The following is a 21,062-nucleotide window of genomic DNA, read 5'->3' on the forward strand; positions in this document are numbered from 1 at the left end:
CAATTGTAAACTTGATGGTACTGTCCTCATTTTACAACCTCTTTTTTTTTTTTTTTTTTTTTTTTGAGACAGTCTCACTCTGTTGCCTGGCCCAGGCTGGACTGCAGTGGCGCGATCTCAGCTCACTGCAACCTCAACCTCCTCCGGGTTCAAGCAATTCTCCTGCCTCAGCCCCCAGACTGGCTGGGATTATAGGCACCTGCCACCACACCTGGCTAATTTTTATATTTTTAGTAGAGATGGGGTTTCACCATGTTGGCCATGCTAGTCTTGAACTCTCGACCTCACGTGATCCATCCACCTTGGTCTCCTAAAGTGGTGGGATTACAGGTGTGAGCCACTGCACCTGGCTTCTCTACACATATATTCTAAACAACTTTTTCTTTTCTTTTTTTTTTTTTTGAGACGGAGTCTCGCTCTGTCGCCCAGGCTGGAGTGCAGTGGCACAATCTCGGCTCACTGCAAGCTCCGCCTCCCGGGTTCACGCCATTCTCCTGCCTCAGCCTCTCCGAGTAGCTGGGACTACAGGCGTCCGCCACCACGCCCGGCTAATTTTTTGTATTTTTTAGTAGAGACGGGGTTTCACTGTGGTCTCGATCTCCTGACCTCGTGATCTGCCCGCCTCGGCCTCCCAAAGTGCTGGGATTACAAGTGTGAGCCACCGCACCCGGCCTCTAAACAACTTTTTCTTATTACAAAAAGTAACATTTGTATTTTAAGAAAATAACAGAGACAAAAAAGAAAATAAATTCCCCATAATCTCTGTGTGTGTGTGATTTCACTTTTAAGTTCAGGGGCACATGTGTGGGTTTGTTATACAGGTAAACTTGTGTTATGGTGGCTTATTATACAAATTATTTTGTTGCCGATTAGTTATTTTTCCTGATCCTCTCCTTCCTCCCACCCTCCACCCTCCGATAAGCCCCAGTGTGTATTGTTTCCCTCTTATGTGTTCACATGTTCTCAGCATTTAGCTCCCACTTATAAGTGAGAACGTGTGATATTTGGTTTTCTGTTCCTGCGTTAGTTTGCTAAGGATAATGGTCTCCAGTTCCATCTGTGTTCCTGCGAAGGACATGATCTTGTTCTTTTTTATGGCTTCATAGTATTTAATGGTGTATATGTACCATATTTTCTTTATCCAGTCTATCACTGATGGGCATTCAGGTTGATTCCACGTCTTTGCTACTGTGGAATTCCCCATAATCATATCATTAACATTTCAGATACTGTCTTCCAGACATTTTTTCAATAAATAGATTAAAAGATTGGTATTTTTCTTTACTAAAATTGGATTGTTAAAAAAAGAAACAAGAAAGGACTACATAAAAATTAACTGTTCAATGATTATGAGTGAGAAAAATACAGAGAAACACAGAAAAATTTGACTGAAAAACAGTTTCTTAAATTGTCTTAAAAACATCTGCTCTTCCATAGTAAATCCCTCTCCATTTTTTTTTTTTTTTTGAGACGGAGTCTTGCTCTGTCGCCCAGGCTGGAGTGCAGTGGCGCGATCTCGGCTCACTGCAACCTCCGCATCCCGGGTTCACGCCATTCTCCTGCCTCAGCCTCTCCGAGTAGCTGGGACTACAGGCGCCCGCCACCACGCCCGGCTAATTTTTTGTATTTTTGGTAGAGACGGGGTTTCACCGTGGTCTCGATCTCCTGACCTCGTGATCCGCCCGCCTCGGCCTCCCAAAGTGCTGGGATTACAAGCATGAGCCACCGTGCCCGGCCCCTCTCCATTTTTTTTTTGAAGAAACTTATGATATAAAATAATAATATTTGGGAGAGAAGACTATACTAGTCTATAGCTATCAAGCAGAAAAAGTCCTCTAAAGTAAAATAATTTTAATCAATTAGTATACTGATAATTTGTGTGACAGTTATAGATAACTAAAAACAAGTTCGTCCTGGGTATTTGTTGACTGCTAAATAATTTGGGGAAAAAATTGGTGGAGCAGATTTGGGTAAAGGCGTTCAAATGTAATTTAAGGGTCGCCTTAAAAAAGTTAAATGTATTGTAATACTGTTGTCAAAAACCAAAGAGATCACTTTTGGATTCATTTAAATTAATAGTACAATTCAATTTCAGACCAATCAGTTTCTCACTCTATCCCTTCCTAAGCAAATGAATCTTTCATGTTACCAAAACCATATTAATATGTTTTGAATGAAAAATAATAGGAAAAGGTAAAATATTAAATCATCTTACATCTTGCTGGACAAAAACAGGAATGCTAGTAACATATTAACCTGAAGAATAAGAAGGTAATTACTAAGCAAAAATGGAATTTCTGAAAAATCAGTTATTTATGCTAATTTAAATCTTATAAGAGAAACAAATGTTTGCATATTTTATCTTAAAAAGACATGTGAATAAAACCTGAAAGTAATGAGTCCCAAGTCAGGATTTTTCTACTACAAATGAAAGGAAAGGGCCAGGAACACTCAGAGACCTTATACTCCCACCTGTATCTGCCTGTAAACTACCGCCATTATGATGAGACCACATCAGCTAAATCTATGAGATTTAAAGTTATCAAAAGATCAGGAGAGTTTTCATTATCTTGCCAAATGACTGGGCTATGCTATCTTGAAGAGACCAGGACTTCTTGTGATCTTTTAAAAGATCATATTTTTTTCTATATAAATCATTTTTACCAATTTACATAGTGAAATATACTATAACTGCAGTTTCTTCACGTCCCTGAGGTTCAGTTTCTTTATCTGTAAATGAGGATTTCACCTACCTAACAAGGTTATAACATATTTAAAGCACCTAACAGAGCATATGGTAAAAGTAAATGCTCCAAAGTGTAAATTACTATTAGCTAATTGCAAAGAATATGTACTGTCAATATTAATACATGACTCCCCCCAATTTTTTTTTACTACCAATAAGATGTCCTTTAGCTTTTCCTCAGTAGAAAATCACCACATTCTGAAAAATAATTATTTTTCCTCCCTCCATTATATAATGAAAAAAAGCTGCTTATTCAGTCCTTCTTCATAAAATGTACCCGATTTTCCCAAGTATAAAATTGTTATGTCATCCAAAAAAATCAATGTTGGTTAAAAAAATTGTTATATCAAACAAAGCTCTTTCGTAGGTAGTTGTCTCATTTCTAGGAAATAAATTTTTTTAAAAATTATAATTGGGCTATTATTTGGCATAGACGATATCACAGATGTCACAAGGGGAAAAAATGCTTTCTGATATGAATGTCTTTTAAACTTTCCTAGCATAAATGTTTTTGTTATAAAGTTCTTGGAAAATGCTAATTATTCATGAATAATAAAAAGCTGACTACACATATTCAGAAAATACATTTAATAAGTATCCTTAAATTTTCAGATAATTCCTGAAACACCTTTTTCTGGATACCAACCTGTTTGTGGGTTGATCAGAATACTGCCAGGTGGTATGCCTGCCGCTTCCAAGGGAAGCAAAAAGAAGCTAGTGCTAGGAGATGCGACTTGCCCATTTAGGCCACCATCAAAGGAAAGAGAACTATGAGTGCTGACAGTTGGATAGACGACAGGTGCGCCATGAGAAGACTGGCTGAGGGCTGTACCTGGAAGAGGCTGCTGGATGTGAGAAAGAGAGCCTGTAGATGACCCTACACTACCAGAAGACTCAGAACCTAGAAGAGGAGTAATGAAAAATATGGATTTTTTAAACCTCATATAAAAAACACAGGTTTTTAAAACAACAATAAAATTTACATTGTGTAACATGCAGTTACTACATAAAAGCATTGGCTCTTTTTAATGTACTGTCCATGTTTGCTTACCCTCCCCATAACAAATAAGTTTAATACAGCAAACTGATTATGTAAGTTGTCAGAGAAATCACTGCCAAAGCATGCAACTTAAGCACGTTTATAACACCAGCCACAGACAGCCACAAAAAGCACATTACCCACATTCCCAAAAGGACAAAGTTATGTACATTTTACCTTTTAGATTAACACCTAGGAATATATAGATAATTTCCCCCCAGGAAAAAGAATTTAGTACAGCAAAATGCCCAAAACCTTTAATACCAGAAACCCCTTATCTATAAGAACACAGAAAGATTCAGTGTAAGAAATAAAATAAATGATAAATTCTGTATTAAGACAAACAATTGTCAAGTTTAATTGCAGAATCTAATTTCTCATTTTACTAGCATAGCATTTTCCCAAAATGTAAAATCAACTTTGAATATTTTATCTAATCAAGGGACAGAGATACCATGAAAAATATTCCAAGTACTTATACTGGTGTTAACTTAAAATTTATTTCTTACTGAACAAATTTGATAACTGATTTTTAAATGCTTTCATCCCTGCAATTTATTCCATTTTCTATTACACAGGGACTCAAAATGGGATTTTTAGCATAATGGCTAAAAAAGGTGGCCAACGAGACAAAGAAAGAAAATGATTTGCATCTTATGTATATAGTTAATTAGGTCTTGAATAAGAGAATTGACTCTGGGATGGACAATTAATCTTTAATGAATGAAACAACTATGAGACACTATACAGGTTGCCTTCTGAAGGACAGCTTCTATTTTAAGTTGTGCCAAAATAACTCTTCATAAAAACTGTATCAATTTACCCTAAGAATTAAAAACAAAAAACATGTTTTGCATATTCAAAGGGCCAATTAATATTTCTTTTCATCTCTGAAGAGAATACAGAATACATATAGTACACGTTCTTAAAATGTTTTAATTTGGCAGTGTGTCTACATAATTTTCTCATGATACATAAATAGCTTTTTCTGTTATGATGACCAAGTGGCCATTTTCCAAATAATGCATATTTGGTACATAAGCAGATTTCTTATACTGATAAAATTTACCTATCTTTAGCAAAATCCTAACATAGATACTAAGATGTTTTCAATATGACCACATTATACATTAAAAAGATGGCAACTGCAATTCATAAGCCTTAATAATTTAAAGCACTGATTACTTACAGCCCTTCAGTTCAAATATGTCCTTCAATTCTTATGTGTACAATACCTTATGTTTAGGCTCACCCAGATAGGTTAGGGAGAAACAGTCATTTCTTTTACTTTTTTTTTTGAGACAGAGTCTCGCTCTGTTGCCCAGGCTGGAGTGCAGTGGTATGATCTCGGCTCACTGCAGCCTCTGTCTCCCGGGTTCAAGCGATTCTCCTGCCTCAGCCACCCAAACAGCTGGGACTACAGGCATGCGCCACCATGCCCAGCTGATTTTTAAATATTTTTAGTAGAGATGGAGTTTTGCCATGTTGGCCAGGGTGGTCTTGAACTCCTGACCTCAGGTGATCTGCCTGCCTCGGCATCCCAAAGTGTTGGGATTACAGGCATGAGCCACTGTGCCTGGCCAGGGAAACACCCATTTCTGACTTTCATGCTTATTTTCGGATAAAAATAAAGATCTTCAAGGATCCTAAAAACATATAAGCTTCTTTAGTATTGAAGCCAGTTAGTGAAAATGAAAAGAAGAAATGTTATGAGCCAATGAACTCCAAGGAAGCAGGTAGTAGAATGAGGAGATTATTGAAATTTTCAGTCATTTGTAATAGTTATTTATTTCTGTTTTTTAAATTCTTCAAAATTTCCTCAGCAATTTAATTTTTTTAATGGAAAATGAAGGACTTTATCATAAAAAATGCAATCAATAATTGATAGTATTAGCTGAAAATGCAATCAGTGTTAAATAATCCTAGGTGAGAAACCATGCCTTCTACCAACTAAGAGTAAGTAATAAAGAATTTCCAATTACCTATGGGCATTCAAACAAGAGATAATGTTTCATTGAACCTACCTAATTAAGTTTATGACAATAGAGAAGAATTTTTTTTTTTTTTTGAGACGGAGTCTTGCTCTGTCGCCCAGGCTGGAGTGCAGTGGCGCAATCTCAGCTCACTGCAAACTCCACCTCCCGGGTTCATGCCATTCTCCTGCCTCAGCCTCTCCGAGTAGCTGGGACTACAGGCGCCCGCCACCACGCCCGGCTAATTTTTTTGTATTTTTAGTAGAGACGGGGTTTCACCGTGGTCTCGATCTCCTGACCTCGTGATCCGCCCGCCTCGGCCTCCCAAAGTGCTGGGATTACAAGCATGAGCCACCGCGCCCGGCCGAGAAGAATTTTTATAGTAATTGATGGTTGTAAATCTGTGTCCAGGACAGAGAGAGAATCCTCATGTCAAGAAACATATTACCCCTTAAGTACTTTGGAGGCGGTCAAGGTACTATTGATAGTGATTTTATATTTTAGGATAATTAGAAGCTATCTGATAAATAAGGACCTAAGACAACATTAGGAAAACTAATGATTTGACTGCACAGTTTTGTGTAGATATTTATACCTGTTTTTGAAAGCCTGCCTATGCTTTTGCTGCTTCCAGAACTATCACCTCTTGTCAAGACTGAGATTCCACTGAAGCTGCTGGCTTTGGTTACAGCAGGTTTCAGGTTTCGAAGAGAGCTGTCTGAATCTGTGCTGCTCCAGGGTCGTGGTTCGGAGTACTTCAACTCATTCTCAGTGCTGCTTTGATGGCTATTTGTAGATCTCCCTGAAGCATCTTTATTAACTCTGTAATTTAGAAATAAAACTTTGAAAAGCTAATGCAGGGGAACAAAAAGTAAAGAAAAAAATGCTTTAATTTTTCAATACTGTATTGAAAACATGCTTCCAATACCTAAATATCTGGCGCCTCTGCTGGGTACTACTGGCATCCTCGTCTTGGAGTCTGTTGGCATTTTAATAGGACATTTTAATTTTTATTAGCATCAGTCAGACAATTACCAAAACAGATGTTAAAAATTCCCTCACCTTTTGTCAATAATGTAATTCTCTTGGGAACACAGGGACTAGAAAAAAGAATAGATAGAAAAAGTTGAACTTTTGTCAAATATAATATAATGCCATCTGTAAACCAATGACAACAAAAATCATGTGTAATAATATAAGTTAAAAATGGTGATAAGGGTACACAAATAAATAATAATGGAATTTTTTTTTCTGGTTTGGAGAGCCTATGCTTACTTTTAACAAATATATAATATATATATCTTGAAGCCATTCATTTTGTGGCTCAAAATAATTTGAAATTCAAATATTATCTTCCAAATAAGTGAACCCATTTTCATTATATATTCAAAGTATATATAGGATACATATTCCACTTCATTCACTTAACACATATTTGATCACCTGTGCTTTATCTGTGGCTAGAGCAGTGAACAAGTAGCTATGCCTTAATGGTGCTTAAAGTCCTTCAGCACTGTTAACCTGGGTTAGGAATGCCCATTTTTGTTTGTATGATTACAACAGTCTTCTAACTAGTTTTCCAGCTACCATTTTTTGCCCATTTTATATAACAGGAGCAATCTCTCTAAGATGTCAACCTGATCATAACTCTTCCCACTTGAATGGCTCCCTGATGTTTTAGCACCAGTGTCAGCAAACTACAGCCAGATACCTGTTTCTGCAAATAAAGTTTTACTGGAACACAGCCATGACCATTCATTTATGTATTGTCTGTGGCTGCTTTCACGTTTGAGCAGAAAAAAAGTCAGATTTGAGTAGCTGCAGTGAAGACTATGTGGCTCACAATGCCTAAAACAGCTATTATCTGACCTTTACAGAAAAAGTCTGCTGACCAAAAAAGAAAAAAGCCAAAAGTAAAAAACAAAACAAAAAAACACCACCAAAAACCCCAGAAGTCCAATCATCTTAAACCTTCAGGACCGAGTCATCTCATTTCTGATTGTTTTTCCAACCTAAAGTTTCCTTACGTTGTATATCACTCAGGCTAGAATCTGGCTACTCTGAATCTTTTGAGACAGGGTCGCTCTGTCACCCAGGCTGGAGTGCAGTAGTGCCATCTTGGGTCACTGCAACCTGTACTTCCCGGGTTCAGGAGATCCTCCTGTCTCAGCCTCCCGAGTAGCTGGGACTACAGACGTGCACCACCATGTCTGGCTAATTTTTTGTAGAGATGGGGTTTTGCCATGTCGCTCAGGCTGGCCTTGAACTCCTGAGCTCAAGTGATCCACCCACCTCAGTGCTCCTATAGTGGTGGGATTACAGGTGTGAGTCACTGTGCCTGGCCTACTCTTAAATCTTTTAATTCCTAACGTGTGTCAAGTTCTCCCTTACCTCTGGGCCTCTGTACATACTGACTCTCTACTTGGAACTCTTCACTCCTGCAAGGTTACTTCTTGGAAGCTAACTCTTCCATCCCTTCCCCAGTTCTGGTTTTGGTGCTTATCTGCTGTGTCATCTATTATACCTTCATGTCTCCATATAAACCACACATCCTGTTGTCATTACTTGGCTATTCATCAAGGGCAGATACCTCATCTATCTTATAAACTAGAGAGAAAGACATTTAGTATAGGCTTGGAGTTCAGCAGACCTGGGTTGAAATCCCAACTCTGCCATTTTCTAGCTGTGTGATCTCTATTTTAGCCTCCTGGAATCTCAGGTTCCTTATCTGCAAAATAAAAACAATGATAGTATCTACCATATAGGGTTGTTTTGGGGATAAATTATTATAACTGTCCATGAATATGTTCTCCAGTGCCTAGGATAGCACTTACTACAGGTGCTCAATAAAATTTGTTGAATGAATAAGTTCTTCACTTACAATCTGGATTTTAGTGTTATTTAATCTTTTTTTTTTTTTCTTAACAGAGGAAATTTCTATCTGTAGCTGATTAACACATATTACAGGACAGATGCTTAATAGATGTTGACAAAAAAATTGATTCTCTTCTGGCATATATGCATAAAATAATTAGCCATTTAGAAAGCCTATCTTATATAATCACTTATGAAGTAGAAAACAGATATTAACCTACAAAATCAATTAGCTTTATTTCAAAAGAAGAAATAAATTATTTGTCAAAGAGAGTCAACTAACAAGTAGCATCTAGAGTATATGATTTTGTAGACAGTGGAACAAAGTTCTATTAATAAAAATCTCACGTATGTCAGAAGTCTGGGGAAAAAAAAATCACACAAACTATATAGACTGGAGAACATTCTCTTAATGACTCCTGTAGTCCACCTGCTTCCAACTTTTGTAAAATTTTACATAACTACTGCAATGTAGTATTTTATAAACTATTAAATTAGTAACACAAGCAAAACTGATCTCAATATTTCTAAAAGATGATCTTATGTGCAACAAATGTGATTAAAAATAAATGTGATCAATAGATAAAAGGGAGACTGAGACCCTACAATGTAATTAGAATATATTCTAACATGAAGACCTAAATATGTTAGTACATACATCTTGGGAAAATATTCGGTCTCTAGCTCTCTGGTACTCTTCTTCTCTTTCTTCTATAGATTTGCTTCTTCTGTCATCTTTCAAACGTATTCTCATCTACAGAAAAGAGGATAATTTTTAGGCAAATGAACTACCGGTATAGTATGTCTTGCACCTATAAAAATTCTACAATTGTTCTAGATTACCTGGTTATCATCTTTGTCAAAGCTAGAGTTATCTCTCTTGAGGATATAACGTTTCTGAAAGTCTTCACCTTTATCATCCTTAATATGTTCATTAAATTTCTGATCAGGTCTTAAAAAACAAAAACAAAAACAAAGGAACAGGAAAAGATAATGAATAATATTAGCAAAGAAGTTAAACATAACACTTTATGAAAAGCAATAAAAGTTACCACTTTTTTGTGCCATCCACAGATACTTATGCAATCTCATTTAGTCCTCACAATAATCTCATGAGAAAATACTAACTATTCCATGTTATGGTTGAGAGGCCATATCAAATACAATGTTGGCTCTGGAGTCAGTCCGCTTGGATTCAAAGGTTGTGCTTTAGCACTTTAGCTGCTTTATGACTTGCACAAGTTACTTAACCTTTCTCTTTCCCAGTTTCTTTATTTGTAAAATGGGAATTATATAGTGTACCTACTTCTTAGGGTTGTTCTGAAGATGAAATGAATACGTCAACACATAAAACAGTAAACACTCAGAAGTTAGTTACCGATATAAATATTATTGAGCAAACCGAGGTTCAAATGGCTTAAGCAAATATGCAAGGTCAAAAAGGCAGGCATATGATTAAGCCATAGTTGGAGCCCAGGTCAGTTAGACCCAAAGCCTGTACTGCCTCGTCTAAACCTATGAAAAAATGCTGGGACAAGGAAAGTACTGTATCTTATGCTATTCCCATGTTACCTAGTTTGGTGTTATACAACTGAAAGTAATAAAATATTTTGTCATTCAATTAGCTAAAAACTTACAGACTACTTCAAAGTGTATCCATTAATTTTAAATTACAGTAGGGCACAGGTTTGCTTAACATTAACTGGAACAGGTTAGAAAAGAGATGTTCTTTTATAGAGGTTAAAGTTGTGACCTAAAGTAATGATTATGAAATCTTAGCAATATATTTTATAGTGGACTCATCTTTCTTCTACAGAAATGTTCCAAGTTCCACTGTGATCTAGAGGACAAACACAAGGTTGTGGCCCTTGGAAAATTACAATTATATAAAATTTCACCTCCCAAAACACATTCTCGGCTTCAACAAATTAATTCAATCAATATTCTTGTGACTAAGTATCATTCTATTATAAAACTGGAATTATTCTTTTGAAATATGAAATATAACAATATATTAAATGGCTTTAGAGAAAATCTCATTGAACTCCTAGGTAGTTTTTACAGTTCAAATATCTATTATATAGTCAAATGATACATGTGAATAACCTAAGTAAATTTCCAATCCAAATAAATCTGAGTAATGATATTTTCAGCAAACTTCTTTATATCTAGAATGTAAGTAACGCTTCCTTTTTTTAAAACTTTTTTAGAGACAGAGTCTCACTCTGTCACCCAGGCTGGAATGCCATGGCACGATCTTGGCTTACTGCAACCTCTGCCGCCTGTGTTCAAGCAATTCTCCTGTCTCAGCCTTATGAGTAGGTGGGATTACAGGTGGGTGCCACCATGCTCAGCTAAATTTTTTTGTATTTTTAGTAGAGATAGGGTTTCATCATGTTGGCCAGGCTGGTGGCGCACTCCCGACCTCAAGTGATCCACCTGCCCCAGTCTTGCAAAGTGCTGGGATTACAGGCGTGAGTCATTGCGCCTGGCCCTAGAACCGAAGTAATACTTTTGAACATTTATTTTAACCTATGAATTTCTAATAAAGTACGTAAAAGCCTCCTGTCAAATTATGCAAAAGGAGATTAAAAGTGAGAATTATCTAAGCAATTTAATGAAATTTCTATTGTAAAATACTTAGATGGGTGAAATATAGAACAGATTTGTACATAAATATATATAAGAAGTAAAGAAGAAAAATAAGACTAAAAACAAGTTTGTGACCAAAATAATAAGAAAAAGACTATTTTCTTCAAGGGTTTGAAATATTTTTATTTAGTTCTGACAATGGCAGTATGTTATTTTTGTCACACGATTGCCCCATTTACTTATGTCATCTATCCTTGTAACTGTTCAAAGTCACATTTTCTTATTCGTGGAGTTTATATTTGAACGAGAGACTGATATTCCAAAGTGAACTATAAGGTTTAACCAAGGGCCTGGCAACTTTTCTAAGAGCAGCTGGATTCCCACACCAATAGCACTGGCAGGCATTTCAGCTAACCTTAAGACTGTCTTACCTCATTCTTTTATAGATGCCTGAATTTACTGCCCTGTAATCGCCAACTTCCCGCTCCATTGAGACACCCCAGTGGACACTGGGTTGTTGACATCCACAACACCACTGATTCAAGGCTGGAGCGGGTAATCTCCCTATGAGGAAAAGGTAAGTTTGTTTTTATTCAATGTGGAGCAGATCTCTAAGGTTTTCTGATTTACAACCTTCTTCATATCCCAGAAGATATTAAAAAAAAAATACAGTGTAACTTCAATGATCTGAAATGTCTGATTATATTATTGACTCATACTTCTTTAAGTATATTATAAGCATCTCTGCTGAGCCTAGCTTTTGATTATCTTGATAAAGAGAGCTCTAAAGCTTTTTGACATCATTCATATAATTCAAATAACTGAGGTTACACTGTATTGAAAACCTTAGAGAGTCACCAGTCAAAATGTTAGTCAAAATGCCTGCTAATGTATATGTGCTTGTGTATCCAGCAGCTCTGAGTAATGTTGAGAGGTACTGGTTAAATGAATTAACAGCTCTATTCACCTCTAGCTCAGCTCATAGCTTAATGGTTACTATCCTACTTTAGTCATGATATAACTGACTGGAACAAGGCTAATTGAAAAGAATATTAAAGACTAAGGGATATGAAAATTTAAATTTTAATGAAAACTAAATCAGACTCACATTTTGGTAACATTTAATCCCTGTAAGAAGAAAAGATCCCTTTCTAAACACATCTATTTTCACTAATTTACTTTTAATTATAGGAACAATCATTTAAAAATACTAAAGTATCTACTTAGTTGACAAAAAGACTATTTAAAATGGGAGAAAACCAACAGTTCCAGCAAGTGATATGGCAGCTATAAGGACACAGACCATAAATCAGAAAAGGCATAGATGAATTAAATATAACCATGTAAATTAAATCATTCATAGATAAGAACCTGGGAGAAATCTGGCTTCAGGTAAGAAAGAAAAATAACGGACCAAAAAGGATTATTTATGCCACCTGAAGTTGACTGCTATTCATTACCACAGACTTGTTGCTGCCTCATATCAAACTGAAATTCCTTTTGATAGGCAAATCACCATCAAAATATAAATTTCAGCTGAACTCAGCTAGTTGTTTTAGGATTAGCCTTATAAATAGGCAGAAGATGTAACGGATGTGCTGTGTATGCTTTATAACTTGGGTGCCTCTGCACTGAGTCTTCTGTTCCCAAGTAACAGCAATGATGATCTACTTCCGCAACACTATAAAGCAATCAATTCTTAAAACAAAAAGCTCCTCCGGAGAAGGAAGGAGGAGCTTCCTTCCTTCATAGCCTAGGAATAAGACAGCACTAATGATATGGCATTAACCAACAGTCCCACTTTCTTAAGAATTGTCAGAGAAAAGGAGTAAATTCGGAGGCTTTTGGAAAGACTGGTAAACTGACGGAAGATTAACTAAATGTGAGGGTGTCACAGACAAAGTCTGCTCTCTCTCTCTTTTTTTTTTTTAATTTGACTAAGGCTGGCTATAGCTATCTAAATTAATTTTAAAAATCCCTAAGAGTGGCTGTCAAACATCACTGATACTATGTCCTCTGGATTTTTATTTTTTTACCATATGCCCCAGTCCTCATTCATATGCCATATTTGAGTCCAGGCTGTTGCATTTTGTTCCCAGTAAACTAAATGTGTTTTTCAGTCCTATCACATAAGGTTATCATGAAACTTAATTAGACTGTTCAAACATGTGGAAAACCTCAGATGAAAGGTACTACAGAAAGATAAAGTATTATTATTTAGATATATAATATGTAGTTACATCTCTTGACACTTACATTCTTGTATTGCTAGTTTTGTTTACTATGACAGACTTCCCACTCTGATCAACATTGTGGTCTAATCCAAAGTAAGCAGCTACTCTGTGTAATAGCATCCTATGGTAAGATGTCATTGGGGGGAATTTTTTACGTGGAGACCTAGAAGCACAAGAAAAACCAACTTAGTAAATCAAGGAGAATGGTGATGACAATTTCTTTTCTTGTTAAATGTCAGGACTTACTCATTATTACCAATGAAATCTAAAATTTCTTGTTCCAATTTCAGTAGCATCATTCTGTCCCTGAAACAAAGTATGAAGACTCTTATAAGTAAAACTTAGCAATGAAGTAATCACAAATGTCAACAGGCTATGATTTATACCGCTAAATTTCACCCCCTAAAAACTATACATTCAGGACTACTCCAATCTTGATGCTAGAATATTTATCAATGTTTTAAAACAATAAAAGATAATTTTTTTAGTTTAACTTTTTATTACAGAAGTTTTCACACGTACACTAATGTAGAGAATAATGTAATGAATTTTGATGTACCCATCACCCAACTTTAACAATAATCAACATGTGGCTATTCTTAAATGCATTTTTTTTTTTGCTTACACATAACGAAGGAACTTAAATGTATTTTGATCTGCTTAGTATTATTATATTAGAGTTTGCTCTGTGAATGTGTGGATAATAAAAGCATTTTAGTTTCCTCATTCAATAAAGTGGAGAGGAAGCAGAAAAACAGACATCTATAGTTAGGCTCAGGACTTTGTTATCATGCTGAACTCCATAGAAACAGTATTCTAAAGAACATGCAATGCCAGTAACAACAGGAATACTCCTATGGGAATCTAATACTAGCATGTAGATGGGATTATGGCAGAGAAGTATTAATTATATCGCTAATTTAGAAGAAGAGGATTTTTTTTTTTTTTTTTTTGAGACGGAGTCTCGCTCTGTCGCCCAGGCTGGAGTGCAGTGGCGCAATCTTGGCTCACTGCAAGCTCCGCCTCCCGGGTTCACGCCATTCTCCTGCCTCAGCCTCTCCGAGTAGCTGGGACTACAGGCACCTGCCACCACGTCCGGCTAATTTTTTTTTGTACTTTTAGTAGAGACGGGGTTTCACCGTGGTCTCGATCTCCTGACCTCGTGATCTGCCTGCCTCGGCCTCCCAAAGTGCTGGGATTACAAGCATGAGCCACCGCGCCCGACCAGAAGAAGAGGATATTTCAACCCATTCTATAAACTGCCATTATATATTTTTAAATTTTCCCATAAAAATCTAAGTGAACCAAAAACCTCCAATATATAAAATAAATAAGGACTCTAGGGAGTACCTGTGTGTGCTCCTTTAGATCACTAGGGTCTTATTTAGTTCTCTTGGCTGCAACAAATTAATGGTATCGCTCCCGAAAGGACCTCCCTGCTCACACACCCAAAACATGGCTCCAGAATTTTCCTGTGCTAATTGGAAATTTCATGTACATGTGAAAAAAAAAATGTAACTTACAGAAACTTAAAGCTAAAAGCAGCTTTACAAATCATTCAGTTTTGTCTTCCAAAGTTTATAGATCAAGAAAATGAGGCCAAGAGGTTAATGATTCCCTAAAATAGACACTATGCAGATTATTCTCAATTTCAATAGAAGAACTGGTAGCCCCTCCTTCAGTCACCTGAAAGTCTACACATCAGACCTGCATTTGATTCTCCTCCTATACTGCAAAAGTTTCATAAAACTAATTAATAATTTTTCCATCATTCATTAAATATTTAACTATACATTTTTATATTCGTTTAAAAAAAATCAAGAGAAAAACATGCCTACCTGATTTCAAATCCAAAGCTGAACACAGAATTACATTTTAACAAAAATTATAGCAATATTCAGTTTTGTCTCCAAACCTGCTTCTCCTTAGTATATCCCATCTCAGTAAGTGGCACCACCTTCTACTCAGTATATGATACTAGAAGCATGAGAATTTTAGCTTTTTTTTTTTTTTTTTTTTGAGACGGAGTTTCACTCTTGTTGCTGCAACCTCTGCCTCCCAGGTTCAAGCGATTCTCCTGCCTCAGCCTCTCGAGTAGCTGGGATTACAGGCATGTGCCACCAGGCCAGACTAATTTTCTATTTTTAGTAGAGTCGGGGTTTCTCCATGTTGGTCAGGCTGGTCTCAAAGTTTTTTTTTTTTTTTTTTTTTTTAATCATCCTTTTTCAAATGCTCCTATACAGTTAATTACTACTGCAAATTTTATCTACTTTTGATCTATTTTGCTACCTTCACAACCCTGGATCCAGGCAATCATGATTTCTGGCTTGACTACTACAGCAGGAGTATATTGTCTCCCTGTATCTTCCCTAATCTATTCTACGTGAAACATGCATAACAATCTTTTTTTTTTTTTTTTTTTTTTTTTGAGACGGAGTCTTGCTCTGTCGCCCAGGCTGGAGTGCAGTGACGCAATCTCGTCTCCCGGGTTCACACCATTCTCCTGCCTCAGCCTCCCAAGTAGCTGGGACTACAGGCACCTGCCATCATGCCTGGCCAATTTTTTGTACGTTTAGTAGAGACGGGGTTTCACCATGTTAGCCAGGATGGTCTCGATCTCCTGACCTCATGATCCACCCGCCTCGGCCTCCTAAAGTGCTGGGATTACAGGCGTGAGCCACTGCACCAGGCCCATAACAATCTTTTAAGAACACATATGTGATCACATATTGCTCCCTTTGTTAAATTTGTCATGGGTTTCTTACTGTTCTTAGAACTAAACATATGTACAAGGCAGGCATGAGCTGGTCTTCATCCAGCTCCAGCCTCATCTCCTGACCTGAACTCACAAAACTGTTATCATCCTGGTTTATTTCTGTATTTGCCAAGCTCTCCTATCTTTCTCAGGTACTTTGAATATGCTGTTCCCCTTTGCTGAAACATTCTTATATTCTTTCTTAGAATTGTTTCTTTCATATTTTTCTTTAATAGCATTTATCACAATTATTGTCATATATAGTTATTTGAACTATTTGTATATAGAAAGGTTCAACAAATATATTTTGCATGGAATAAATTAATAAAATTACTTCATCCAGAAGGTCTTTTAGTATTCTTTTTGTTTTTCTTAAATTTTAGGGGAGGGTGAAGGATTTTTACTTCCTAAAGTTTTCCCAACAAAGAATTTATTTACTAAACTATAAGACCCTCTTTCACCCAAGTTTTGTTTGTTTGTTTTTTTTGAGACAGTCTCGCTCTGTCCCGCAGGCTGGAGTGCAGTGGCATAATCTTGGCTCCCTGCAACCTCTGCCTCCCGGGTTCAAGCGATTCTCCTGCCTCAGCCTCCCGGTAGCTGGGGTTACAGGTGTGTGCCGCCACACCCGGCAAATTTTTGTATTTTTAGTAGTCACAGGGTTTTACCACATTGTCCAGGCTGGTCTCGAACTCCCAACCTCAGGTGATCCATCCGCCTCGCCCTCCTAAAGTGCTGGGATTACAGGTGTGAGCCACTGTGCCCAGCCTTATCCAAGCTTTTGGGGTTATCGTGAGACAGTATTTTCAGTTAACTTTTATAATTTACATATTGCCTTATTGTAAAAAAAAATAACGACGAGAATCAAAAGCAGGCAAATAGCTGGGTGCAGTGGCTCACGCCTGTAATCCCAGTACTTTGGGAGGTTGAGGTGGGTAGGTCACCTGAGGTAGGGAGTTCAAGAGCAGCCTGACCAACATGGAGAAACCCCCATCTCTACTAAAAATACAAAATTAGCCGGGCATGGTGGCACATGCCTGTAATCCCAGCTACTTGGAGGCTGAGGTAGGAGAACTGCTTGAACCCGGGAGGCAGAGGTTGCTGTGAGCCGAGATCGCGCCATTGCACTCCAGCCTGGGCAACAAGAGTGAAACTCCGTCTCAAAAACAAACAAACAAAAAAGCAGGCAACTTATTTGGAGTTCATAAAACAGTACATTTAAATTGATTTTCTGTGTTTGAGCTAAAGAGTAGGTGTAAGAATATTTCAATTGTTCTTCAGTGAATGTACTGCCACTGAAATTTCCACTATCTTCATGAAATAACAGAATCTAACAATTTTACTGCAATTGATACAAATGTAGGCTTTCTCTCCCATAATACGTAGATCTATAGATTGCAGAGGATTTTTGGATTATCTGGGTCACTTCTTTTAAAAAAGATACCCTGCTTTTAGTAGCACTTGTTAAAAAAATAAGAATGACAACTTTCCTAAGGTCTTAAGATTTATACCTTCTGCCTTTTATTCCACATTGCAGCTCATCCAAGCTTTCAAATTTTCAAATCTGTAATTGAGATTAGATATTTTTATAATGGTCATAAGTTAAAGGTTACTAATCCTTTATAGGGGCCCTACATATGAGACTCAACCTAACAGGTAAACTACTTTTCTTAAGGTATATTGATGTTTTAGCAGGTAAGCCAAAACCATCTAAAAGTAGGCACAAACTAAAACTTCTATCGTGTAACCTTTAAAATGAACTGATACATGCGATTAATTATTAAAGAAGTAATAAAAACAAGCTAATAAACTAAAAGCTAAAATGAAAGGCTAACAATCTTTTAGTTACTAGTGTTCTAGTCATTATTCCAGAAGTAATTTTAGAGAAAGAGGGAACTGATGTTATACCAGCGGCAAATAAAGAAGAAAATAGTAATGCTTCTGTTTGACCACCCTCCACCCAATGTTTCATATGCTCTTGGTTAAATGTCTGCAACAGATAAGAAATAAAATGACTTAAATATTACCTCCAATAAAAATGACTTTTAGAAGATATTTCAGAGAACAAATACGTGATGTTCCCTAGAGCAAAACAAATTACTTAAAAAAATCCATTTTCAGGATTAATCCATGTTATCGTTTTCCTGTTACATAATATAGTTATCTGTACCATCTATATTTCTCCATATAAAATTTATACAATATGGCTAAAAGCAACACAAAAATACGTATAAAATTAAGTCAGTGAGTGTGATCTTTATCAATAACACCTTTAGGTTCCTAGGTTCTAATTTATTAATGACTGTATTTAATAGGGTAGTCTCTGAAAATATTGCAGACACCCAGAAATTCCAGATAACTTATTATTTAACCCCTGAAATTTAGTTTATTTATTGTGCTGTGAACAAGATAATGAAGATTTAATGATGTGAAAAAAATTTTGAAATTAAAGTGATCCAAAAATGAAAGGTTGACTAAATTTTATTATCACTAAAAATAAATCTGCTTAACATTTAGTAGAATTCTCCAGGCAATATTCAACCCTGAATGCTTCAGTGGAAATTTGCCATACTTCTAACTAATTGTGTACCAGGTATAGTTGGCAATTAGCTGTATGCTTCACTGAGAGAGAATACTGAATCAATTATTAAGCAAACCTTATTTCTCACAAAATTTAACATTAGCTTCAACTTCCTAAAACCACAATGACACTAATAGTAACTTATACATTAGCCATTACACGAATTATTCACTTGTATATTTGCTCAAATAAAAATGCAAACACAGAAGGAATAAAAAACCAATACATGCTACAATATGGATGAACCTTAAAAACATTATGCTAAGTGAATAAAAGCCAGTCATGAACGACCATATATTATATAATTTCATTCATATGAGATGTCCAGAACAGGGAAATCTACAGAAACAGAAAACAGATTAGGGTTGGGATCATCCAATATCAGTATTACTATTATTATTAGCATAGGAATAGCTACAATGTATGGGGTTTCTTTTGGGGCAATGAAAAAGTTCTATAAATGTGGTGATAGTGCTCCTATCTGTTTATTGAATATACTAAAAACCATTAAACCGTACAGTTAAAAAATGTCTATGTGGATAACTTAAAAACGTTTGCATCTATAGAGGAAAAATAACTACATAATCAAAACATAATTTGGAAGACATAAAAATGGATTTACAATCTTTGTTCCTTGCTGATGTCCTTCCCACAGGTTTAGAGAGAGAAGAAAAATTCTGCCTGTCTAGGATCTTGTTTTACTCATACTAGTTATGAATTCCTTCCTACCTTCCCACTTATTACTCAACCCACTGAGTTCTGGTTCCCACCATCCTATCCCAAATGAAATGACTTGTTAAAATAGCCAACAATTTCTAACTTCTGAATCTAATGAATTATTTTTGGTACTTGTTTTGGAAAATCTCTTTAATCATGTTTTCCCTCTGTTCTCACACCAACACAACAACAATCAACAGAGAAGACTTCTGTGACCCGAAATATGTGGAGATTTCTCTCCACCAGCAAGCAAGCAAGCAAGCAATTCTGCAGTGGACAGCAGCTGGGTGTCCTCCAATTCAATTCTGACACTCTATACCTGGAGATGGTGTCAGATCCCACAGTTTGGGGCTCAGTCCCCAAGACTGCCCCACTTCAGACACCAGTTCCAAGTCTAGGCCTCTGGAAGTTCTGACTACCGGCTTCAAGTTGGGGTTCCCATGACCTCTGCTTTGGATTCAACTAGTTTGCTGGAGCGGATCACAGAACTCAGGGAAACACTTACTCATATTTGTTGGTTTATTATAAAGGATACAGACGAAGAGATGCATACAACAAAGTATGGGGGAAGAGGGATGGAGCTTGCATTCTTTTCCTGAGGCCTGACATCCAGGAACCTTCATGTGTTCAGCTATCTGGAAGCTCTATGAACCTGTCCTTTTGGGTTTTTATCAAGTCTTCATTATGTAGGCATGACTGTTGAGGAGACTGACCTTCACCAATCTCCTCATCCAGGAGGTTGGGAGCAGGGGCTCAAGTCCCAACTCTCTGATCATGCCTTTGTCCTTCCAGTGACCAGCCTAATCTGATACCTTGAAGCTATCAGTCAACATTAGCATACAAAAAGACAGCTCTTTGGAGATTACAGGTATTTTAGCTGTAAGCTAGGAAACAGGGAGGAAGACCAAATATATATATTTCACAATCTTACAATACTTATATTTTCATATCCCTCTATTATTTTATTTTAATTAATTCATTCATTTACTTTGAGATGGAGTTTTGCTTATTGCCCAGGCTGGAGTGCAACGGCGTGATCTCGGCTCACTGCACCCTCTGCCTTCCAGATTCAAGCAGTTCTCCTGCTTCAGCTTCCCAAGTAGCTAGGATTACAGGCATGCACCGCCCAGCTAATTTTTGTATTTTTAGTAGAGAGGGGTTTCACCATGTTAGTCAGGCTGGTGTCGAACTCCTGACCTCAGGTGATCCACTGTCCTCAGCCTCCTAAATTACTGGGATTAACGGCATGAATCACTGCGTAGGGCCCCTCTGTTATTTTATTTTCTGTGTAACTGTTCCCTTTTGGTTGAGTTCCAGGACAAATGTTCTCAGGATTCCTCTGCTCTCTCTCTCTCTTTAGAGATGGGCTCCAAGCTGAAGGGCAGTGGTGAGATCATAGCTCAGTGCAGCCTCAACCTCCAGGACTCCAGTAATCCTCCCACCTCAGCCTCCTGAGTAGCTGGGACTACAAGCACGTGCCACCAGGCCCTGTTTTTGCTATCTTTAGTACTTGGCCATTCTGTTCTACTCTACTGTCCTCATTGCCTTTCCATA

The 21,062-nt window shown here is 36.9% G+C and overlaps 1 protein-coding gene across 21 annotated transcripts in view; it reads right to left on the reverse strand.

Moving 5' to 3' along the window:
* R3HDM1 (R3H domain containing 1) overlaps positions 1-21,062 on the reverse strand; it is a 199,715-nt gene that overhangs the window by 83,956 nt on the left and 94,697 nt on the right. For 8 of the 21 annotated variants that reach the window (XM_058434352.1, XM_032145789.2, XM_032145787.1 and 5 more), the window contains 8 exons: positions 13,705-13,764; positions 13,481-13,621; positions 9,476-9,584; positions 9,291-9,386; positions 6,821-6,858; positions 6,687-6,737; positions 6,354-6,580; positions 3,393-3,647 (listed from right to left, as the gene is read on the reverse strand). In XM_058434352.1, the coding sequence (XP_058290335.1) occupies positions 3,393-3,647; positions 6,354-6,580; positions 6,687-6,737; positions 6,821-6,858; positions 9,291-9,386; positions 9,476-9,584; positions 13,481-13,621; positions 13,705-13,764 (977 nt within the window). Of the gene's footprint in view, positions 1-3,392; positions 3,648-6,353; positions 6,581-6,686; positions 6,738-6,820; positions 6,859-8,408; positions 8,487-9,290; positions 9,387-9,475; positions 9,585-11,655; positions 11,789-13,480; positions 13,622-13,704; positions 13,765-17,721; positions 18,773-21,062 lie in introns of those variants that run through there. The other 13 variants (XM_058434340.1, XM_058434343.1, XM_058434342.1 and 10 more) reach the window with 6 other exon arrangements.

The sequence above is a fragment of the Hylobates moloch genome, unplaced genomic scaffold, assembly GCF_009828535.3.
Source record: "Hylobates moloch isolate HMO894 unplaced genomic scaffold, HMol_V3 SCAFFOLD_24, whole genome shotgun sequence".
NCBI lineage: Eukaryota > Metazoa > Chordata > Mammalia > Primates > Hylobatidae > Hylobates > Hylobates moloch.